Source organism: Cavia porcellus, unplaced genomic scaffold (genome assembly GCF_034190915.1).
Source record: "Cavia porcellus strain 051 isolate PalLab524CR breed Dunkin Hartley unplaced genomic scaffold, mCavPor4.1 scaffold_13, whole genome shotgun sequence".
Classification (NCBI taxonomy): domain Eukaryota; kingdom Metazoa; phylum Chordata; class Mammalia; order Rodentia; family Caviidae; genus Cavia; species Cavia porcellus.
Genome location: NW_026947496.1, coordinates 52,177,467 through 52,202,436, shown reverse-complemented (window position 1 = coordinate 52,202,436; position 24,970 = coordinate 52,177,467). Strand labels below are relative to the sequence as shown.

At 40.4% G+C, this 24,970-nt stretch overlaps 1 protein-coding gene and 1 long non-coding RNA gene across 7 annotated transcripts in view; one reads left to right on the top strand and one right to left on the bottom strand.

Annotated features, from left to right (window-relative positions):
• Frmd4b (FERM domain containing 4B) overlaps positions 1-24,970 on the top strand; it is a 334,677-nt gene that overhangs the window by 288,065 nt on the left and 21,642 nt on the right. For all 6 annotated transcript variants that reach the window (XM_063260238.1, XM_063260235.1, XM_063260237.1 and 3 more), the window contains 6 exons: positions 1,838-1,903; positions 4,509-4,566; positions 6,481-6,567; positions 21,756-21,832; positions 23,396-23,534; positions 23,952-24,093. In XM_063260238.1, coding sequence (XP_063116308.1) covers positions 1,838-1,903; positions 4,509-4,566; positions 6,481-6,567; positions 21,756-21,832; positions 23,396-23,534; positions 23,952-24,093 — 569 coding nt within the window. The remainder of the gene's footprint in view (positions 1-1,837; positions 1,904-4,508; positions 4,567-6,480; positions 6,568-21,755; positions 21,833-23,395; positions 23,535-23,951; positions 24,094-24,970) is intronic.
• The window catches only part of LOC106028453 (uncharacterized), a 53,037-nt gene continuing 30,576 nt past the window's right edge, over positions 2,510-24,970 (bottom strand). Inside the window, exon 4 of the long non-coding RNA XR_002792125.2 lies at positions 2,510-3,478. This is a non-coding gene — a long non-coding RNA (uncharacterized LOC106028453). The remainder of the gene's footprint in view (positions 3,479-24,970) is intronic.

The window sequence follows — 24,970 nt, the reverse complement described above, 5'->3', positions numbered from 1 at the left end:
AAGTCCATCGTACTTATTTAACACTCCCAATTCGTTCCCAGAAACCATTTTTTTTTTCTTTTCAAATGACTTACATTCCCTTTAAATATAAGCTCCTTGGTTTCACTTTTCAAGTCTTGAAAATGATTTCCCATAATAAGGCTGGCTAAATAGCTTGGTGGTAGAGGATTTGCCTAACATGATTGAGACCCTGAGTTTGATACCTACACTGCACACCAAAAAATTACAAAATAAAAATTATAAAATATTCGACTTTGAAAGCTTAATATGAAGATTGGAATTGGTTTCTCAAATATATAGTGAAGTTGAGTGTAAGGACCACATTCTACTCTAACTCTTGAACTTTCTAACAAGTTACTAGTTTTCATTTTGGATTTTTTTTTGTATGTGTGTATTTTGTTTTTATTTTTATTTTGCTTGTTTGAAGAGGGGACTTGTGATTGAACTCAGGGTCTTCACATTGAGCTGTATCTTCAGCCTCTTTTTATTTATTTTGAGACAGGATCTCATGGAATCTCCAGATTGCCCAGGGTGGGGGCTAAAATTTGCAGGCCTCCTGCCTCAGCCTCCCAGAGTTCTGGGATCACAGGCATGTACCTCCATACCCAACTAAATCATTGTTAAAAGTATTCTTTTAAAAGACATATAAAAATAAACATTTTTAGTTTTCTAGGTTACTCTTTAGATAGGATAAGAAAAGTTGCCTGTCTGAAAATGGGGTGAGGCAGTTGATTTTAGCCAGGTGGGAAGGGTTTTCTCCTGAAGCCCTGTGTCACTGTGCCAACAATAAGAGTAGTCTGGATTGCACACTGACTCAAAGCAGTTTTACTTTTAAATCTGTCTAAATAATTCAAGGAAAAAGTCTGTAACACCTAATACTTGCTGATCCATCCCCCTTTCCTAACCAAAAGGAGGAGGCCAGCTCTTAGGTTCAATGTTCTCCAACTAGGATTTAATTTTTTTTGTATTTATCATTTTCCATCCAAGATATTAATTTTCCATTAGAGAAACTTACCTCGTTTCCTTTTCTAGTGAATGATATTTTTATAACTTAAGGGCATGTCATGTAAATATCTTTAAATATCATAATGGAGGCCATCAAATTGTTACCAGGTAGCTTGCTTCTGAAGTGGATCCCCCACTAAAGGTTACTGGATTCTGGGTTGCTCACCTCTCCCTCTGGAGTTGGATTCCCCATTCTTCTCATCTTGAATAAAGAATTGAACGGATATGGAAAACCAGTGGCCTAGTTTATTCAAGAAAGCATAAGTTGAAGAGCGAGGGGATAAACTGGCTCTGCAGAGTGAACTTGGGTCAATTAAAGAGAAAAAGATGCTAAAGGCAAAAATAAACACAGCATGGCTATCATGGAAGGTTACGCTAGCAAGCTCTTCGTGGCACTGAAGTGGCCTTTATATTGTCCAAATCTCAAGAGAACTTCTCCATACAGGTCCTGAAAGGCAGTGCTGGGATCCTACATCTCAGGCTAGGGACAGGTCTAGGCCATCCCGTTGAAAACCTGCTCGAGTTCTTGCACAAGTCCACATGTGGGGGTTTGGGAACTGTTCTGCACAGGTATCCGTGTCTGGGATTTTGTAATTAACAGGTCATGCCTGCTTCCCCAGCCAGCTTTGCCACACCCTAATCTCCTATCTCAAAATGTCTGAAATCCAGAAATCCGTGTGCTACAGAACAGAAGTTGACCCCACTGTGTCTTCTGAACGGGTTGGTTAGGGCCTCGTCTAGTAGCCACCTAGTAGCCACTCAGAGATCTGCAAGTAGAGTCTGTGCCTCAGGTAATCATGAGTTGCTGTGCTTTTTATTTCCTTTTTTACAGTGAGGACAGAGTGATCGAGCATTATCTGAAAATCAAAGGTCTGACTCGAGGACAGGCTGTGGTGCAGTAAGTATCTTCGCCGTCCTTTTGCTGAGATACCATTCTAACGGCTCCACTGGAAGAAGTCATTTAAAATCATTGTTGTGGTGTAGTTTTTGTGTACACGGTTTTCAGTTAGAAATAGCTTTCCACAATTAGAAAATGCCTTCGGTTGTCCCATATCCTGGTGCTACCTTCACAGGTGCTTACCCTGGCAGGTGGCTATTGGAACTGACCCGCAGGTCGGGTGGGAACCGTGGGAAGAATCAGACAGCTCTCACCACACATAGGAGTGGGTTTGCTTAGCTTCAGAGTCCAGACCCGAGGATGCCAGGTCCTCCAGTATATGCAAAGAGAAGCTCAAAATTCAGTTTTTGATTCTACTTGAGTGGAGCACATAGCATATTGGTGTTGATTAATTGGTTTCTTCCTGCTGTGAAGAACTAGAGGGATACATTTCTGTATTTCACCATTGTGGAGTCAGGTACTGACTTATTAAGAACTTTCACTTAGATAGGCATAGTGACACACCCCTGTATTCCCAGTACTTTGGAAGGCTGAGGCAGGAGGATCCTAATTTTGAGCCAGCCTGGATAAATTAGTGATTTACCAAGACCCTATATCAAAAAGAAAAGTTAAAAATTAAAAATGATCTGAGAATATGGCTCAGTGCAAATGAAAGTCCTCAGATCAGTCCGAGTACTCCACCAAGGAAAAAAATCATTCACCTATACATTAAATTTCTAAAACTTATTAAAAACGATCAATTTAAGTGCATTATTAGTGTAGTAATTGACGAGTAGAACTTTAACTATACAATTAAAAAAAAAAAAAAACAATCTTCCAAGCCTAGCACAGGGCATATGAGAGCTGGGCTAAAGGCCCACCTCCCCCATCCTGATCCAGGCATATTCTTTCCTTGCATTCCCACTGCCATCTGGTTTTTACTGTGACACACCTGTGGTGGTCTTCAGGGCAGATGTCACATTGAAGTCTTGACCTTTTAACTCATTACTCTGTTTCTTGTGCTGGACATAGAGAAAGATGAAGGAAAGGAGGCAGGAAAGAAGGGAGAAGGAAAGAAGGTAGTAACTACTAAGGGTTTTAGTGAGGCCGATAAGCATGTTACAAAATAGCCTTTATTTTTTTTTTCTTTCTCTCCTTTTTTTTACTTTAAAGAGAATAAAACAGAACAAAGCAGATCAGAGCAAAACAATGCAGGCAACACAGGATTTCAAAACAAGACAACAGGAAATCAACACTGCCTACCAAAATGTCTCCTGTTTTCTTTGAAATAGTTGTACATATCTTCACACACAATGAATTTAAACAAGACAAACTAGTATAAAACCTATCAAAAGAATGAAAGCATTATAGGCCTTTAAAACCAGACAATAGGAAAATCACCAGTGACTGCCGTAGTATCTCTTGTTCTCAAAATAGCTGTTCGTACCTTCACACATAAAGTGTCCTTTCTTACTTGCAGGGTCTGTTTGTTTCTCCTCCCCTTGATCAGTGTGGTGTGGCTCCAACCAGGGATTGTTTAATGCAGCTGCTCAGACCCTGCTGTGGAGTCCAGATCGTTTACACGAAGGCCATTTGCTTAGAAAAAAAAAAAAAAAGTATTACATTATTGATTACCATGTCCAGAGAAATTGGTCTTTGGAATATCATTTTAAAGTCCACTTGAATTGAACAAGAACCTCATTTCCTTGAAGGCAGAGAGGAATCTTATACAAGTCAATCTACTCCAAAACCTGAAAAGTATAAATGATTTTTATTGTTGTTGTTTGTTTTTTCTTTTTCTTTCTTTCTTTCTCTTTTTTTTTTTTGTACTAGGATTGAAATCAAAATCTCAGGCTTGCCAGGCAGGTGCTTGTGCCACTGAGCTAAATCCCTGGCTGTTGTTTGTTTTTAAACACAAGTTCTCAGTACATAGCCCAAGCTGGCCTCCTGCCTTCGCCTCCCATGGATTGGGAATACAGAAGTGCACCGCCTCTCCTGAGTTCATTCAAAGATTTCTTGAATTAAAAATAGCAAGTGTTAGCTTCTTTTTGCCATAGTCTTTATTTTTGAAATACATAGGAGTGCTCCACCACGCCTGGCTTTCCCCATACCTAGTTTTTAAATCAGGTTTACAACCACAAAGCTCATCTTTTTATTTATTTATTTTTGTTTGTTTGTTTGTTTTGAGACAGGGTCTCACTATGTAGTTCAGGCTGATTTTGAACTATATAGCCCTGGCTTGCCTTGAATTCATAGCAATCCTCCTGCCTCAGCCTCACAAGGGCTGGGAATCACAGGCATAGGCCACCACACCTTGTTTAATTTTTATTTTGAGATAGGGTCTTGCTAAATCTTTAAGTTGCCCATTCTAGGCTTGAACTTACACAGAAAATAACATTTCCTATAGCTCTTTGAAATTAATACTTGGTTAGAAAGTTCCTATGTATGAATAAGGTATAAACTACATTAATCCCCATAATGGTTTGTTCTATTTCTGCTTGCGTCAAAGACATTAGTCACAGTTTAAATGAGGAAAATAGAAACCAATCGTATTTCCTTAAATCACTTTTCTGGAAAGAGCCCTTTGACTCGTTTAATGAGGATGATATATATTCCTCTTCCATAGGTATATGAAAATAGTAGAGGCTCTGCCAACTTACGGAGTCCATTACTACGCAGTAAAGGTAAATACTTTCTACATTACAAAGCTTTCAAATGACCGTGACTCTTGGAGTTACTGGACAAAAGCCAGCTTTCTAAAATCACTTAACAATGTGCATGTACGTGTAAACTGTCTGTAGGAATGTTTACAGCATTTCAAATAGAAATGGCTTTCTTCAAACTTTACGGCTTGATGATATCTTACACTTTTAGTAAACTATGAAGCATTTCATTTTTGCAAAGTACTTGATACGTTCAGGTGTTTTACCCAGGCCTCTTACAAGCCTGAGGTACTGTGAGGGAGGAGGGCTTGGGGGGACTGGACCCAGGGTCTCATGTCGCTCAGTTCATGCTGGGCACTGAGCTACACCCAGCCCTAGACCTTTCTTTTTTCTTACCCCCGCTGATTTTCTTTTCCAATTGTTCACCCTATAATTCCATCAGGCCTTCCTTTCATTGTGCTGCTTGTGAGAATCGTGCCTTCTCCACTGTTCTTTCAACGGCTTCAAGAGGTGCTGACATTTTTGCAAGATTCGCGATCCCACTTTTCACACAATATATTTTGTATTTGCATAGAATTTTCCGGTGTTTGCAAGCAGAAAGAGGCTAAGAAATATTTTTGAAATGTTAAGAGACAGAGCATAGTTTAAGAAGAGAGTCTGGTTTGAAAGAGAAATAACTTTTTATTTATTTACAGTACTTACTATTTATTTTTATTTTTGCAGTGGTAGGGATTAAACCAGGGGCTCAGTGGTGTTTTACTACTGTAAGCTACATCCTAGACCAGGAATAATTATAACATTGACCGGTTCTTGAGGGTTTTGATGCTAAAAAGCCTTTACTATCAAAGATTTAGGAAACTAGATAATAACTACTTGTATAATGAAAATACCCTGTTCTAAAAATGTTTGCCAATTAAATTTTGTTTCCACTGATCTTGATTTGCATATAGGTATATGATGAAGCCTAAATTTTTCTGTCCCTAGGTCAAAATATCCTTTCCTTTGGCAAGAGCTAAAACAAATTTATGAAAAAATAAATCACTTCCCTGCTCATAAGTACCTCAGACTGATTATGCAAACATCCTGGTATTGAATTGTACATTCCCTCAAAATGTTTTTTAAAAAATATTTTTACCTTCATTGTTCATTGTATTATAAACATCAAGATTTGGAAACCACTTCTTTTCATCTTTGTAATTCTTTGGAAACTTCCCCAACCTTTATAACTGGTTATGGGGATTGAGAGAACACTCATCTTTTTATTAGTTTATAACTAGCTTGCTTGCATGCTTTCCTTCTTTCATCTTTTCTTTGCTTCTTTCTTTCTTTCATTTTTTGAGACTGGGTGTCAATGTGTCATTCAGGGTGGCCTTGAACTCATTCTGTAGCCCAGGCTTGAACTGTGATTCTTCTGCCTCATCCTCCTAAGCGCTGGGATTACAAGTGTGTCCTACCAAACCCAGGTGGGATTGATTATTTGTTGAATCATTTACATTTTATTTGTCTTAAAATGTTTGATCAAAGCAATACTGTTTCATGCCAGTGTAGTGGTGCAGGCCTGTAATCCTAGCACTTGGGAGGCTGAGGCAGGAGGATCACAAGTTCAAGGCCAGTCTAGGCTACATAAGTGAATTCAAGGTCAGCCTGAAGTACACAGTGAGACCCTGTCTCCAAAACAAACACAAAAAACCTTAGAATACTGTTTCATTCTTTATTGATAGATTACCAGTGTTGGTTTCTTTTGATTTAAAATGTTTCATCACAAGAAACACTAAGAAAGCATTTTTGTAAAGAGGTTAAAAGTAGTGCTTTGTTTACCAAACAATGTTATTTTGAACGTCTTGATACTTGTTGAGGGAGAAAATTGGTAAATATTATCTCACCTTAAGAAGACGTAATAACAGGGTGCTGTTCTCATGCTTTTCCATCTCCTAGGATAAACAAGGACTTCCTTGGTGGCTTGGAATCAGTTATAAAGGAATTGGCCAGTATGACTTGCAAGATAAGGTGAAGCCTCGGAAGGTAAGTATGAATCGTTTCAGATGTTTAGGAGAAGGCTGTATTGTTCTAGAGCTTGTGATGTCCCTTTAAGGGGTACCTTGAGCAGTCTTGGGCCGAGGACCTTGCTTATTGAAGCCATTTTCAGAGAGGACTCCGATTCAATGAAATGAAATTGGTTGAATTCAATTCAATGAAATTGGTTATTAGGGTGGAGAATGCAGGCATTTTCTTCTAGAATTCATTTATGCCCTGTTTACATAATTCCGTGTCTGACCTATTGTTCTGAGGTGGTAAGATGCAGCCACAAGACATCAGCCAAGCGTAGTTCACAAGCACCTGCAGTTAGGTCTCTATTCTAAATTAGTACAAGAAAGATGTGGCCAGGGATTTAGCTCAGCAGGCATAAGTGCCTACCTGGCAAGTGTGAGGTCGTGATTCCTGGTCCAAAAAAAAAGAAAAGATGCTGTCATTTGTTTTATAAATATGAACTGATGCATATGTGTACGTATTTGCATCAGATGGGTATACAATGGATAAATTCTGAAGGCATAAGCCAAAATCTTTGGTGCTGATTATAACTCAGTGGTATAGTTACAAAAACCTCCTTTCTATGGGTTTTAGTTTTTACTTAACTTTGTTTTACAGTTTTCTGCAATAAACGTACTTTTTGTAAAGAAAAATAAGCAATGTGCTATTCATTAAAAAGAGTCCTAGTCCACCAAGTTGGGGTGTCCAAGAACTAAAAAAGTTATCATTTTTCTCTTTAAATTTGACTTGACTCGGCCTAAGTGCACAGCACACTTTTGAACTGACGCATCCCAATGGGTGACCGTGCAGCTGCCTCTGGTCTCTTTAGTGTTCCAGTGAAAAGAGAACTGACTCGTGGTACCCTCTGGGTGTTGATACCCCCCCCTCCCATGTTCCACTGCTGTCACTAGGGACTGCAGGAGTGAGCCAGTGGCCTCTAATAACAGACCATGGTCAGCCAACCTGTATTATCACACCTCGACGTGACAGCCCTAAGCACCTCCTATCATATCTGCCTGTCTCATGCTTCAGTCCTCATAAAGCAACCCTGCAATCATCGTGTGGCATGGTGCACCTTAGTGTTCTTCTAGTTCCAGTGCTCAGTCTTCGCTGAGTTCTGAAAATAAAGCTCCTTTCTTATCCCCATCATATTGTTATGACACTGACACAAGAAGAGGCCCAAAATAAACCTTCCATTGAAGACTAGTTGGATATTTAGGTTTCTTATCAGAAATTATTAGTGAAAACCTGGCATGTAGTTGTAACACCTATAATCCCAGCTACTGAGAAGCTGTCACAGAAGAATTACAAGTCCAAGGCTAGCCTTGGCAATTTACTGGGACCCTGTCTCAAAATAAAAAGTTTTAAAACCAACTGGGGATATAGTTCAGTGGGAGAGTGTTTGCCTAGCATGCTCATGGCCCTCGGTTTAATCTCCCCAGCATCACCACCAAAAAAGAAAGCAAGTAAGCAATTGTCAATGCGAACAAGAAAGCATCGTTCAGCAGTGATATCCACCAGTCTGAGGGTAGCAAAGGAATATTCATGTAGTTCTACAACTTGCATTGTGTTTCTTTTTTTTTTTTTTTTTTGAGACAGTGTCTTGCTATGTAGTCCAGGCTGGCTTTGAACTCACTATGTAGCCCAGGCTGGCCTCAAACTCATGGCAATCCTATCTCAGCTTCCCAGGTCCTAGAATTACAGACACATGCCACCATGCCCAGCAACACTTTTTCTGTAATCCTTGAGAACAAAAGCAATTTCAGAAAAAAATGTACAACTTCCAAGAGGAATATGCCTGTATTTGAAAATCTACTTTTAATAATGTGCTTGCCTAGTAAGCACAAGGTCATGAGTTCAATTGCTGATACCAAAATAATAATAATAATAATAATAATAATGTTACTTCTAATGAGTAACATTGAAAATGAAAGTTACCCATTTTCAAATGATTCTTCAAGTCGTTTTCACTTATAGGTTCATATTTTTATTTAAACGAAGGTCATGCATATTCATCATTTTTTTAAAAAGCAAACAGTATAGACAGGGCAGGAAGCCTTTCTGCAGCCTCTCCCCATCCCTGGTAACCAGTGCAAAGAAAGTGATACTGACCTCACTACAATCTCGCTGCACGCATTCTTCTGTACTTTGAGGTGTTTCTCCAGCTGTCGAGTAAACCAGTTTCACTTGTCTCTTTCTAAAAACTACGAAGTGTTCTGTTATGTGGATATGCATAACTTAGTTAACCAGTGCTCCTCTGACGGACACCACAGTTCCCATTGTAGAGAGGGCAGAAATTTAGATGGTGCAGAGGATAATAAAGAATCCCAGCCAAGGCAGAGAACTGTCCCTGTCTCATGAGTTACTGACTGTCATGTTTTCTGAAGGCGGACACCCCTTATATTAATACTGTAGATCTCTTGTTAATTTACTTTTTTCCTGAATGTTACATTAAGAAAGAGCACTCAGGAGTCTTTCTGGTCTTGCTGAATGTTGCGTGTAAAATACAATTTATAAGCTGTGATCAATTTATACAGTGAATGTTTACATTTTTAAAAAATGATTACAGTAAAAGATACATTGCTATATATACATACATTTTATGTATCCTCCTCAAAATCTCTCTTTTGCTTTAAACACACTTCGTCATTCTTACAAATTTCTGACATAATTCTGGAAGTCCTTTTCTTTACCAGGTATGATAAAAAATCTGATGAATGCTGCTATTCTGTGCTAGCCAGGCAAAAGGCAGGCTTGTAAAAACATTAGTGTGGCCTCCTCCAGCTGAGTGACCAGATCTGGCTAACTTCTGGCTCTTCCCTAAAGTCAGAATGACAAGGGGAGTTACACATTTCAAATCAATTCAGGACATCCAGGCAGCCAGGACAGTGGAACTAAAAATGCTCACAAAAGGGGACTTCTGGAACTGCTTCAGAAAGTGGCAAGAATGACCCAGTGTGTGTGAAGTGAGGGGTTCATAGCAGTGTGTCTTTCGATGTAATACATTTTTTTTTCTTTTGTCTTTTTCCTTTTTATCGGTATCAGGGACCAAACTCAAGACTGCCTGCTTGCAAGGCAGGTGCTTATGCCGCTGAGCTAAATCCCCAGCCCCTGATGTAATACATTTTTAATTTGTGACATTCACCGTATTTTATCCACCCCACCTATCAACTCATTAGTAGCTTGTCAGCTAACACAGCTTGATAAGATTAAGATTCGAGGGTATTAAAATCATCTAGAAAAGCAATCTGACTTTCTCCTAAAATAATGGTGAGTCAGAATCTGTACAACCAACATTGAACTTAATTTCTTCTGGGCTCATGATTCAGGGGCTCTTTTTTATATTCATAGCTTCACAGAAATTGGTAAACACTGCTTCACACTGTTCCTTATCAGATTGGTTTGCTCATTTCAGAGTCTAGACAAGGGTCAGAAGGCACTTCCTTTATTCAACTTCCAGAGGTTCCTTTCCTGTTTCATTTTCAAGATGAGTCACTTCAAGAGGGACCCTAGCAGGCCATCTTCATTGTTACTTTCTTGCCTTCTCTTTTTTCATTATATTATTACGAGTTTACTGTCTACCATTGCCTTCTTCCTCCTTTCTTTTATCTTTCAGTAAAAGTTAACGGTGAACTTTGCTTCCATATACCTTGTTTGTGTGCTTGTTCATCTGTTTGTTTATGTGTCACGATCTTGCTATGCTCTTCAGGCTGGCCTTGAACTCACTGTGTAGCCAGGCTGGCCTGGAAATCACAATCGTCCTGCCCCAGCCTCCTGAGTCCTGGGATTACAGGCATGTGTCACTGTGCCTAGATCTTACCATCTTCTGTGCCTGAATAACTTTTTCACAAGTCCAGAGGCCTACCGATTTATTTTCCATCAGTGTAGTGTAATATTTCAGGAAATGAGTTTGAGGCATCCCAGACCCTGCCCCTGGGGTCTCTGCCATGTGACCTTTGGCATGTTGTTTGGTCTCTCTTTAAACCTAGTGTCCTCATCTGCAGGAAGATAATACTACCTACTCCACAGGGTGTTTTTAGAACTAAATAAGATTATATTTAGCATCGCCCCTTAAAAACAGTCATCATTAGGTAACCTTAAGTTGTTCCTTAGTAGTAAGAAAGACAGAACAATCAAAAGACGGTATGAGAAATATTTCTGGACTACTGTTTGCTTAGAGAAGGACCTCAGTTTATCATGAACCCTTGGTCCATCATGAAGGAGGAAGTCCTTGTTTTCAGGGGTTTTAAGCCCTTCTCCCAACTCATCCACCATCATGCACATGAAGAGAAAACGTTTAAGTTACAAACTTTACAACTTACAACTTACAAAGCTCAAAAATTTGTGTTATTAAAAATTCAGACCACAAGCAGTTCTATTTTTTAATCCTCCCTTCATGCAAGAACTTTGTATTGTAAACTCCCAAGAAAGGTGAAAGCATACCAGATCTCAGCCCAGTTCCACATGGGATGGCATTTGGACTTAAAAATGGATGAAGTTTTACTTAGAAAAAAACCTCATGTTTCTTCTAGATGTTTATTGTTCATTTAGGGTTAAAGGAAAATGGCTCTTTTTCACAAAGCAGTCGGCAGGAGGTCAGTGACGGAGTGGATTACTAGCATGTGCTTGGGACTGACTTCTGTCCCTTTGGCAGCATCTCACCTGGGAGAACCAGAGCCTGTGGCAGACAGGAGAGCCAGACGGCATGCAAATCAAGGCCTCCTGGTAGAGCAGCCTGGGATAAAATGCCTTTCAAGATTAGAATCTTTTGCATTATAACATGCTAAGAAAGACTTGTGATAGATGTCATCACCGCAGGGCCTTTAGGGTGGGAAAAGATTTTTGGCCTTCAGTTAACTGATTTATTTTTTTTTTAACTGTTGGAATTCCCTGGTGCCTACAGCCAGAGGAGTTAAGTAAGAAGCACAAAAGCCATTCTGTTCCCTTGTCATAGAAATACAGGGTTCAAAAAAAAAAAAAAAAAAAAAAAAAAAGAAATACAGGATTCCTTGCATTTCAAGGCACTGACTGACTCGCTTATTTTTTAAAGCTTAGCCCTCTTGACCATTCTGACTCCTCCTTACTCTATCACCGTGGACTTTGATTAGAAGATGCTTCTAATACTCTTTAAATTCCAGATGAATTTAACTGTAGGAAGAGAAATGTGCTATCTAATCGCACTTTTTACATTAATACAAAACAAAATACGATGTGCAAAAAAAAAGTGAATTACCAAATGTCTTCTAGAGACCAGTCCATCCTGTTTCTAAAGGGTATAATTAAGCTCCAGCCACACCAATAATCAATCTGATTATTAAAACCTGCAGAGTCAGTGGGAGGAGAACGTCAGTCCTACAGCATGGATTCGAAATAAGAACCAGTTCTAAATTCCCACTGATCAGCTGGCTGACCACTGAGGTGTCACTCAGCCTTTCTGGGCCTCCATTTTCTCCTCTAAGTCAAGTAATTCTGGCTACTCTCTACTTCGCAGGGTACTGTGAGCACCCAGTGCACTGGAAAAGTTGTTCCACTGAGTAGATGTATTGCCTTCCACACAATATTCTAATTTGTAGAAAGTGTACTAGATAGTATTGTATTTTTCCCAAAGTTAATTATAATTAGAATTAGTATTTTAAGCAGTTCTAAGACAAGAATCTTTCAAAAATTGGTTGCATACTGGTGAATAAGGTGGAGAGAACTCAGAGTAAGCCCCCTAATCATTTGTAAAGTCACGAGGTTTAATTACAAGGGAAGTATTGTCTGTAGGTGGATAGCTATGACCCAGACCATAACTCCAAGTGTTCTGTTACCAAATGGAAATACAAAAACAGGCCCTGGGGGAGATAAGTCTTTTCTGTCACACTGTATTTCTGTCCCTTCAAGTCTTTTATGGGGCTGGCTGGTGAGAAATAGGTAAATAAAAAAGACCTAAGGTTTGAATTGCTCTGATGGCAGCAGACAAGATGGGACAGTAATGAGGTAGAAGGAGAGAGTGTTCAGGGTAGGCCTCTCTGGGAAAGGCAACGTTTAAGCCAGGACCTTAGGAGTGATACATTCATAAAGAATGGGGTAGCTTGCTCTGGCCCAAGACTAGGATGTGCTTTTGAGGAGGCAGCATGTGGGAAAACGTGAGAGCAGGCTGTGCTAGCTCAAGCTTGAAGAGGAGAGTGTTCCTTTGGGGCCAGAAGGTGCTCTTGGATGAGGAAAGGATGTCCTACACAGACAGAACTGTCAGCTGGCTGTGGGTAGCCATTGCACCTACTATAACTTGATATATCTGGGCCTTTATCAAGTACTTTAATTGCTGGCACATGAAGAAAAATGAAACAGCATCTTTCAAATAGAATTGACTAGTCTGAACACAGAAGCACTGAGCAACTGTGGCAAATTGTTCTGTGAAGAGGCGTCAACAGTAATGATTTCTTTACTATATACTTGTGACCAGTGATTGACAAGTTTGAGGGATTTTTCTTTTTTAAAAAAATTTTTTATTATTTTGAAGGTAGTAAAATACAACAGAACAAAGCCAATTTAGACAGTGTAGTCAAATTGGTACAGAACTCACAGCAGGCTACCGGGATAACAGTAATAATTACCACAGTATATCTTGTTACCTTCACAATAGTTGTTCTTTCAATCAGGTATTGCAAAATAAAATGAAATACAGAACATTATAGAACTTATCAAAACAGAATATTGAATAGAGCAGTACCATTAATCAAAATAAAGCAAAACAGTAGTAAAAATATTTGCCTTCAAAGAGATGGTAGTAGGAAATCCCCCTTATTTGCTGTATTGCACATGGTCAACCTCCCAAGAGATGCTCAGATCTCTGGCTCCCATTTGCTAAGGGGGGTGGTAGGTGGGAAGTTTGATTCTCAGCCCATGTGCCAGTAGACTCGCTACCGCTTACCAGAGAGGCAAACTGGTGGCTTGGTTTCCCAGCATCCTGAGGTCCGACATGGCGTGGATCTCAGGTGTTGCTGGTGATTCTCGCCCTGGGGTGGCCACATCCTACAGAGCCACAGCCACTAACCAAGGGGGTGAGCTGGTTGCTTGGTTTCCCAGCACTCTTAAGTGCCAACATGACACAGATCTCAGGAGTCACTGTCGGTTCTCCCCCTGGGGTGGCTACAGCCTCTTTTTTTTTTTTATGGTAGCAAGGTTTTAGTGATAAGCTAAATATATCAAATTCACCCATCCATCCTTACAAGTTTCTAACAGTAGAGTGTAATGTACATGACTTTATGCATTTCTAAGAACAAACATTTATTGAGCACATTGCTTTTGTAAGGGCCCTGAGCTGGTACTTTATTTTTCTCATCTTTGTTCTTGCTCAGGGACCCAGCAATTCATCTGGAAAGAAGAAATCTATTCAAAACTAGTGGTTTTATTGAAAATATTTAGTAAGTAGACTAGATACCTACCCTTAAGAGACACCAGCTAGAAGTTCCAAATCAGCACTGTGGTTCTAAGAGGTACGAGTCAGCCATGGTTATTCGTATGCCTGGTAAGCATGCCGATGCAGGAAGTCTTGAATTCAGTCCTGGGAAGCCAGAGATTTGGCCACAGGAAACGGTGAAATGACATTCTTGTAGAGGTCAGTGTTGTTTTGATTTGTTTTGTTTTTGGTGGTACTGTGGGTTGAAACACTGAGCTACATCCCTAGCCCTTTTGCTTTTTTAGTTTGAGATTAGGTCTTACCAGATTGCCCAGGTAAGCGCCAGTGATCGTCCTCCTCCTCCTCCTCCTCCTGCTCTTCCTCCTCCTCCTCCTCCTCCTCCTCCTGCTCCTCCTCCTCCTCCTGCTTCTCCTCTTCCTCCTCTTCCTCTTCCTCCTCCTTATTCTTCTTCATCTTTTTTGGTCTTTTTGAGTCAAGGTTTCACTATTCGGTTCAGGCTGGCCTTGGGCTCACTTTGTAGCCCAGGCTGGTCTCAAACTTGCAATGATCCTCCCACCTCAGCCTCCCGAGTGCTGGGATTATAGGAATGCACCACTATGCCCAGCTCTTTCAATGATCCTTTTGCCTCAGCCTTCCACAGTGCTTCCTTTTTAAGGGCTTACCCTGCTTACCACTGTTTAGATTTACAACCTGTCACTCACACTTAGGCCCCATCCTTTTTTTTTTTTTTTTTTTTTTTTGGTACCGTTTTATACATCTTGTTTACAGAGTCTCAATGTCTTTTTTTGTACTACCTTGTTTATATAGTATTGCAAGTTTTTCTGATTGTACTGTACAGTACAGTCCTGCAGTTTTATGTTCTGTTATATATTATGATATTGCATATATGAGTTATGCAAATAAAAGCAAAGTCATCAAGTTGGGGTTTCTTTTGGCCATTTCTTTGTTCTGAATATTGTAATGTGTATACTGTGCACAGTTCTTCATTTAGTAGCCAAATCATTTAAGGAATGGGACCCGGTCGTTAATGAGGAGTGTCTGTGTAGGCACGCACTACCATGGCCTGGCCACTATCAGATTTTTACACTACACATTTCTTTTAGAACTCAAAATTTTTATCTAAATTTTTTTTGGCAAATACTCAATGTGTTTTACTCTTTGCATTTAAGATGTGATGTTTTATGTGTATATGATAACGAGATCACTTCTGACAAAGGAAGTTTCACTCCCTGAGTATTGACTACTTGGATGCATTATGAAACTTCAGTTCATCACAGCTGACACTGTTAGCAGACTCTCTTCCAACAGGTCAGTTGTTGGGAGGCCCTCCAGCAGGTGATAATGGCACTAGGAAAGCAGTCTGGACACTTGTTTGTTCCTGAAGGCACTACCTAGTCAAAAGAAATAGAACTCCAAAACTCGTTATTTTAGAGGGAAATTTTATAGCGTCTCTATTAACACACAGCTGCCAGAGCATCAGCACACTGTCAACTTCTTGTCCTCTACGACCGGGTTTCTCCTGGCCAGCAGTAGTGACACTGCTCCGTGGGGACTGTCCTGCATGCGGCAGGCTATCCAGCAACATTGCTGCTGTGTGCCAGCAGCGCCTTCCCCTGCAGGTGGTAACCAGAAAGTCTCTAGACATCCCCAGATGTCTCAGCCATGGGGTTGGCAGGGCTGGGAGTGGTGCACAATCATCATGAGGTAAGAACCACAAGTCTAACTAAAATTGCAGGGACTCAAAAGTCCTAGCCCATGAATGGCTACCTTAATTCCTGCTTTCTTTTTTACCTGAGATATAATTGGACATTACCTTTTTTTGTGGTGGTGGTGGCGGTGGTGATGGTACTAAGAACTGAACCAGGGCCTCACACTGGGCCACATCCCTAGCCTTTTAAAAAACCTCTGAGACAGGGTCTCTAAGTCACTAAATTGCCCAGGCTGGTTGGGACTTGCAGTCCTCTTGCCTCAGTCTCCAAGGGTGCTGCGATTACAGGCGCGCACCACCACACCCAACTTCATTTTTTCCTTGTTTCTTTTCATTTCTTTTCTTTAAAAAAATGCATAACAGATACCCATCCTTATAGCACTCTGCCCACCTAAGGAAAGTAGAGTGATGTGTTGTGGATTTTTGAAGCATGGCTGAGACTGTAAACTGCAGGTCAGCCCCTATTTGGCTGTGTGACTTTGGTCAATATATTTAAATCTTGGTGTGCCTCAGTTTGCTCTTTTGCCAACTGGGGCTACATGTGAATCTTCTGCTTCTGGCTGTTGGAAAAACTCAAGAAGACAGTGCATGAAATACTGTTAACACCTGAGCACTTAGTATATGTCAGCCGGCACTGCTGCTGCTTGCTGTAGACAGTTACCGTATGACTGTGCAGTCTGCTGCCTCGAGGAAGAGACCTCATGTCAGTCACAGAACATTTCATAGATGGTGGGTGGCTGGAAAGAGGAAGGTTGGCTAGACTTTGCAAAAACCCCTAGTCCTCCAAGATTTCACTGTTGTGGTACTCCAAGAAGGTCATCAAATGTAACCTATCTAAATGAGAAAAAAATAAATAATATGTGATTTCTTTTGTTTCAGGCAATAGCAGGGGATCACCCCATGTGAGTCATTGTTTAATGTACTATGAATGTGACTGTTCCAAATTTAGTCATTTCCAGGTGAATTTGCAGTTAAATGATTAACCAATAACATAAGAGCAATTAAAAAGCCAAGCCTCTGTGACATCGTCTTTCCTATCCAAGTCTCTGTGACATTGTGTCTTTACTTAGTGTCACATTGTGGATAACATCTACTTTCAGTTTGCTGAGATTTAAAAGCAGTTTGATCCTCTGTTGGAGGTTTCTCTGGGTCTTTCAGGGTCCAAAGAGTCTCCCCAGGCCCCAGGGAGGTCCCCTCTGCCCATGGCAGGTGCACACTGCTGGGTGTTATGTACCTGCTGGGGCACGTTTCTTTTGGCCCAGACTCCAGATGGGGCACTTGCCACCTGCATGGGCCTGTGGGGCGTGCCTGGGTCTCGCCCCTCCCTCCTCATCTGTGACCTCCAAGGTGCAGGATGAGGAACAGATTTCCTACCTACAGGGCGTTATCAGGAAAACACCGATGAAATCAACAAACACAGTATTGGGCTGGTACAGAGCCCGAAACTCACAGGATGGGCAGACTGAGTGACACACATAGGTCAACAAAATAACTCAGCTGTGGAGAGACAGATCAGAGGTCCCGGCTAGCTGTTTCGAGTCCTGTTTCTGTTCTCCAGTGACTGTCTTCTGTGTGTTAAAATGAGAGACATGGACAGAGTCCTTCCTCCCAAACACAACCAGCTTCCCCACGTTGGAGAAGGTGTTTTATCCAGGAACTGGGCCAAGTGTTTCCAAACAGAATCACACTGAATGCGTGTGACCACCTCTGAGTTGGGTTTTCTTGGCCCATTTTATAGATGAGGTAATGGAGGCTCAGGAAAATCATCTCACCAGACAGCACAACTACAAGTGACAAAATCAAGTATAAATAAACCTAGACAATCTGATTGTGATTCTGCTGGGTCACATGGGCCCCACTAAAGAAGAGACTTGTTCCTTATTGAGCAGTAAGACCAGGACCCCACTGTGCAAGGTGCTTAACAAATTCTGTTGATTGAAAAGGAGGGATTCTGAAAGCAACTGGAGTAATGTTACTCTGTTTCCTAGAAGTTCCTTGACTTTTCTTCAGTTTTTTTTAAAATTCCCTTAGGTTTGCCAGTAACCTTCAATATTCACGAACTATTGTTAATAATAGAGTGGAGTGGGGAGAAGGTTTTTTTCTTTCCTAGTTTTTAAGTCAAAACATGTGAGTTGATTGTATCAGTGAACTGGCTTAAATAGCTAGCACATTTAGTTAACTTAATAAAGTATAATAATGTGTGACAAATTCTTCTGAAAACATCAGTCAATCTTATATCCAAGGAAAAAGAGAATTTCTTCTAATTACAATATTTGACCTAAGTTCATTTCCAAAATAGGGGTTTGATTTCACCTTGGCTGTCAGTCTTAAATTTTGGGGTATTTTTTAAGATTACTACCCTTAATATATGTTCACTTTCTATTGTAATTTGTTATCCCTTTGTTAATATTGTTTAAATTGTTTCTTTTTCTGTTTTGTCTGTTTACTTTTCCATATCAAAGTAATCCCAAATTGCTGCTTACTATTTATTGTATCTACTTCTTTGTCATACCAAAAGGTTTAACTAAGCATTCTAGATGGGTGTGGAGAAGAAAGAGACCAGGAAGACCTTAAACATTTTCACCTTATAGCTGTTTTTCTTTTGGTACTACCAGCAACAGCTTCTCAAACTCGTACTTCTAAGGAATGCCACAGAAACAATAAGTGCTTATTGTTATGCTTCTAGAATGATCATTTGAGAAAACTTTTCTGTTTCAAATTCTTAACATTTGTTGCAAGATGAATAATAACTTTTCCCCCAATCTTTAAGAGGAAATTTTTGGGACTTGCAAGGCTGAGGCAGGAGGATCACTAAATTTGCAGACAGCCTGAACAATAGAGATCCTGTAGAAAAATTATAAGGGTTTGTATATATACACATGTATATATAAAAATATTCTAGACCACCCCATCCCTCACAATATTCCTGCCCTGCCCAAATGCTCTCCAAGTAATAGAAAATGTGACTTGCACTGTGCTTGCTTCTGCATTCCTTTGTGCCTTGTCTCTTTCTTCTTTGTGTTTTATCTCTTTCCTCTTTCTTTGCAACTTTCTGTATCTTCCCAGCAATTTAGAGTATTTGTTATATGACAGGCTGTTTCTCTCATACAGAGCCTTCCACAAGTCAAGTTTGCTGGTGGCTATTTCTTTAACCAATTTTCTTTCTCTTTTCTTTGATCTGAAATCTCCACCTGATTTTGACCTGAGGAGACCTCTGATTTATCCTTTAAGTTGAGCACTGGCAGAAGAGAAGGGAATGTTCTTCATTTATTTGTTGTGTTCAGATCCAGGGTCTTTTAGGAGACGAGTTCACTTTTCCTCCGCTTGTTGCCAGTTTTAGAACTTTATCCAGCTAGATCAAGTGCTGCTACGTTAGAGGGATTTCGGTAGCAAGGGCAGATGTAGATCTAAATCACAACAGTAATGCCAGGGGCGGTGGTGCATGCCTGTAACCCCAGCACTCTGGGAGGCTCACACTGGAGGGTCACAAGTTCCAGCCCCTTGAGCTTCCAGTCTCAAAATAAGCCTCGGGATGTATCTTAGTGCAAAGGCCTTGGGTTCAATTCCCAGTACTTCCTCTCTACACACACACATGCAAAGAAATCACAATGATAACAATATGAAATATTAAAGAACTTCCCCAAATTCGAGACGGGAAATCTAACTCTTGAGAAAATAGATCAATTTATGTTCATTTTATATAAACACTCATTATTTTGGGTAATAAATACAGACAAGTACCAATATAATAATATGTACAGATCCACAGTGAAGCAGACATTGCTACTACTGGGTCCATATTTGCTTCACCTTATTTTTATTAATAAAAAATGACACTCATGGTGATGCTGACATATTCTGTCCCACTTCTCATACATTGTCACCCTCCCCAGAGGTAACCAGTGTCAGAGTATGGTTTGGGTTTTTCTAGTCCAGCCTTATACTGGCACAAACCTGAAATCATATTTTGCATAAACTTTTAAGATTTCAGGTGGGGAAACAAATGGCTGTGTCTTTGAAACCTAAGAAGCCTGTAACTTCTTTTGTGAATCCAGGTGTCATCTGATTATTCCAAATTCTCTATTTAGAGTTAAAACTCTTCACCTTTTAAGTGGGGTCTTTGCCTGGTGGAGCCTGGTTTCTCCCAGCACCAGGGCGAGTGGAATGGAGCCAAAGTACTAGTATTTCCTATTTGTAAGTGATAAGAGGGGGAGGTGGCGGCTTTCAGAGATCAGGTTTCAAGTGGAGCCCTGGTTTTTATGTGTGTGGGAATGGCCGCAAAGGAAAACACAGCTGAGCTGCCTTCTGACTCTTCCTGTGAAACCTGTTCCTGCAGCCCGTGAGTAGACCTGGGTAAAAAGGTTTCCCTAAAACAGCCTGGGGTGAAATTCATGTCTGGATTCTAAGTAACTTGCTTCCCCCGGGAAGAATAGTTGGGAGTCCCTCCTCCCCCACCTCCACTTGAGAAAAGTCTGTCTTCTGGGAGAATCTATCAGTGAGAACTTTGCTCTCTTCTCCTGCCTGAGAAGAAGGAGTAGACCGGGGAGGTGTCACCCGCCAGAGTTGCTGATGTCAGTGGCGTATCAGCCGTGGGAGGCTTGGTTTGTGAAATTGAGTTACACCTAAGTGTCTTATGAAACTCGGTTCAGAGCACACCAGAGCTGCTGTCCGCGAGAGGGGGAGGTGGAGAAAACCCTGAGATTTCCCCCTCCCATTTCTGTTCCATGCTTGGAATTTCTGGATTTAAAGAAGTGAAAGCCTCAAATCTACAGACATTGTAGAAAATCGGTATGTAGCCTTATACTTTCACTAATTGCTCTTTGAACTGGGTGAGGGTTATAGTTCAGACACCTACATGCTTGAACCACGGACGGATGTGTTCTCAGTGTCTGCTGATTTGTTTTACTCAGCTTGGACTCTTGGGTCATCAGGGGTCCGGTGTGAGCGCTTTTGTCCCATGGCTGGATCTGTCTACACAGGAACCTTCAGCTTACCCTGTTCTTTTCCGTGAGCTTTGCGTGTCTGTGGGAAGTCTTGGTTCCTGTCCTTCAGGAAATGCTTTTGCCGATTGTACACTGCCAAGGAGTTCTTAGTATTTAGACAATTTAACAGTGTCCGTTTAAGATTCTTTGAACATTATTTAAAGATCCAACCTGAGACTTAAAATGAAATGAAACTGCTCTGCTGACCTTTTTCCCTAATCATCAAAACTGGGGACACAGAGGAGACACTGACTACAAAGTCCACACTGAGAGCTTTGTAAACCTCAGGCCAGTACGAGGTCGTAGTATAAAGATTTGGTAAATTACAGCAAAGCAGGCTTAGTTCTGTGAATGGGCTTCTTTTACCAAATTATTTGCCTTTCAAATGCACATTTCTGGCAGCAAAGTTTGTTTCTCCCAATCAAATGATAATCTACATTGAGTCTAGCAGCAGAGTATCAGCAGCGGGAATACAGAGGTTCAGGTCTCTACACAAACTGGAGGCTTTCACTTGGAAACCTAGAGAGTAGCTCAAGTGTGAATTCACCCCATGCTCTCTCACACACCCCCTCCCCCCAGTTCCTGGTGCTTGACTTCTATGACATTTAGGGGAATTTTGCTAGGTGAGAAACTACTGTCTCGCATATTCACCTCTGCGTGGGGGAGGTCTCTTTTACTTTCACTTTGCATTCGTTTGAAATTTAATCTCTGATCTTACTGCAACATCCTTTTGAGTATTTTCCATTTAAACGCGAAATCAACATCTTTGAGCAGAACGCTTGTGCTTACTGGAATCTATGCAGATTTCCTTATTATACAGTTGAGTCAGAGGAAATATTGTATGCATGTGATGCTTCATTTCATTGTTCAAGGAAGATTTATTGGTGAAGTTGTTGTTAAAGATTACTGTCAGCAGAAGGAATAAAATGGTTTCAGGTTATAGTTGATTTGTAAAAAGATGAATCATGTTTTGGGCTTAACCTTATCCCTCGTGGGAACTTAAAATCATTTGATTATTAAGCTGATTTATAGACAGTAGAAATAATAGTCATTAAACCTATATGGTTTTCTCATTTCTTTAATGTTTTAGTTATTCCAATGGAAGCAGCTGGAGAATTTATATTTTCGTGAGAAAAAATTTGCTGTTGAGGTTCATGATCCACGAAGGTAAGGATCAGAGATTTTTGCGTGGTCTCAGTCACCCTACTAATAATGCTGCTATAAACATTTGAATGTGAGTTTTTGTGTGAATATTTGCTTTCATTTCTCTTGGGTCTATACCAAACCTAGAAGTGGAATTTCAGAGCTGAACAGTAGCTCTGTCTTTAACTTTTAAGGGAACTGCCAGACTTTTCCAAAACTCTAAGTGACATTTCTGCCAGCAATATATGTGGTTCTAAGTCCCCACATCGTAATACTTGCTGTCTTTAGAGTGTGTGCGTGTGTGTGTGTGTGTGTGTGTGTGTGTGTGTGTGTGTGTGTTCATGCATGTTTTATAGCCATCCTAGTGATGTGAAGTGGTTTCCTCCTGGTTTTTTGATTTTCATCTCCCTCAAGACTAATGATGACCAAGCCTCTTTTTGTGGGTTTATTGTCCATTGTTTTAAGTTCTTTAGAGAAGTATCTATTTAGATCTTCACTCTTTATGTTTTCTTGGTCTTTTCTCTTTTCTTTCTTCCTTTCTTTCTTTCTTTATCCTGGTACTGGGGATTGAACCCCAGCAGTACCTCTACCCCATCCATTTTATGCGACAGGGTCGAAGTGGCCCAGGTTGGCCTTGAACTTGTGACTTCCCTACCTCACCCTCCCACAGTGCTGGGACTGTAGACCTGCACCACCACAGTGGGCTCCTTTGCTCAATTTTAATTTTAGTGTTCTTGGTTATTTAAAAAGGCAATAAAACAGTTGCCAGGTTATCAACACGACTCTGAATACAGGATGTAAGATCTCCAAGCTTTTAAAAGAACTTAATCATTCCCCAGATGTTTGGAGGGCAGGGCAGAGGGATGGGAGGAAACAGCTGTGACAAAAGATGACCAAAGGAGGTAAGCCAGATTCTTACAAAGAACATTAGTACCCTCACTGTATCTTACAAACATACACACATGTATATGCATACACATGCACACACACACACTCCACAGGTGCCTGCATCCATTGACTGCCCCCTCGTCCGTTCTGTCTTGCTCTTCTGGCTTCTTCCTTCCCCCACACTTTCTCTCCTCCTCTTTTCTGGTGCAAAGGTAACCCTCTGGACCACTTGGAGGTTTGCGTCTTTTCAGCCATTATCATTGTGTTCATCCTGGATAATGTCAGTGCAGGCCACATCTACTTAGACTTGAAATGCTCTTTATTTCGAAGCGGGTGCTCATCCCTTGGGTCCTGGTCACTCCATTTTTAAAATATCACCTTTATTCTCTTCTAATTAAGGTGCTCACACACTTCCGTGGTTTCTAACTAGTAAATGGTTTTATACAGCTCTTTGCTTGCCTAATTCTTTATCTGCTTTTGAGTGCATGTTTTTAATGTGCTAGTTGGTACAGAAAGAGATTGCGTAGGTCTGAGTAGTTTCATCATAAAAGAATAAAATCAGAAATTAGCCCCCGTCAGCCTAAACATGTACAACAGGAAGGCAGGGAAAGGGTGCTTTGTTACCACATTGCTCATGAGTACATTTTGTGTCGGGCTGGGCAGAGGCAAGGAATGTGAGTATTTTCCATAATCTTTCAGGATTTCAGTGTCTAGAAGAACCTTTGGGCAAAGTGGACTCTTTGTGCAAACCTGGTATGCAAACTCTTCTCTCATCAAGTCCATCTGGGTAATGGCCATTAGCCAACACCAGTTTTACCTGGACCGAAAGCAGAGCAAAGTAAGTCCTTGGAAGCATTTCCACCCCAGCAAACGCTGGGCCATCTTTTGCTTTATTTTTTAGAAGATAAGCTTTTTCAGAAAACACACAAGCACATAGATTTTTGTTCTTTGAGTTTTTTTTTAACTTTATACCAACTGTTTTACTTTTTCATGCATTTAAAAGATAGCCAATGTATATATAGCTGATTTAAAAGTTATAAGATTGGCATGCATATGTATGTACATGAGTGACATTTTAAAGTTAGGGACTAAATTGTGCCATGAGAGTTTTGTTTAATTATGAAAACATTTTAGGTACAAAGTTTAAATCTCATGGCTTTTTTTTTTCTGGAGTGTCAGTTGAATATTAATCGTGTCATTAATGTAAAGTGTGTTTAACTGCATTGATTTCATTTCAATATTGTTTGCATCACAGGCAAAAATTCCTTCTGCCAGAAGTTTAGACGATATTGCAATGGACCTAACAGAGACAGGAGTGCAGAGGGTGTCTAAACTGGTGACGCTGGAGGCCAAAAGTCAGTTCATTATGGCCAGCAACGGCAGCTTAATATCCTCAGGTAACATCATAACATCACGAAAAAGTTCAAACCATTTTTTTTCATTGTAAGTCATTTTAAACTTATATTTTAACCTATTATTCTGAGAATTAAAAGTTTACCAAAACCTACTATATGCACCCGTTTTTAATACAATATTAAAGAATATAAAGAAAGTTAAAGTATAAATAGTCAGGCTGTCTAAGCAACATTAGATGTAAAGATAGGGAGTACCTAATGGTGACTTGGATATTTTCTTCCCTTAAATCCTGTCACCTTGGGGCTGGGGATTTAGCTCAGCGGCATAAGCACCTGCCTTGCAAGCAGGCAGTCGTGAGTTCAATCCCTGGTACTGATAAAAAGGAAAAAGACAAAAAAAAAAAAAAAAAAAAAAAAAAAATCCTGTCACCTTCTTCTTTGAATAGTTTTTCCTGACTAATTATCCATATGATATGAAATGCTATACAAACATGACTACAAGACCCGCATCTCAAAATGTAACTGCTGCTCCTCAGCTCTTCTAGAAATTCAGAATTTATGAGAAATTTCATGGTGTGTCCCATCTAAATCTCACTGTTGCTTTGGAAACACGAAGCGTGAGCTTCTCTCTTTGTGTGGAGCATTCTCTGGCCTTGCCTGCTTTCCTACCCAAATGACTGTCTCAGGGAATGTCTTCCTTTCCCTTCTGCTTACAAAAAGGATGCTTGTCCTTGGGTGAAGCATTTTATCCTCACTTCCAACGTGGCTGAGCCAAAATGCCCAAGGAAGGTCCATTTTCCTACCAGCCTCTATTTGATGCCCAGAAGCATGAGAAAATATTCTCCAGTTTCCTTTTATTATTTCAAAAACAAGGAGAAAAGAGGCAAACTCGCATTTAATAGCACATTTAGCTTCCCGG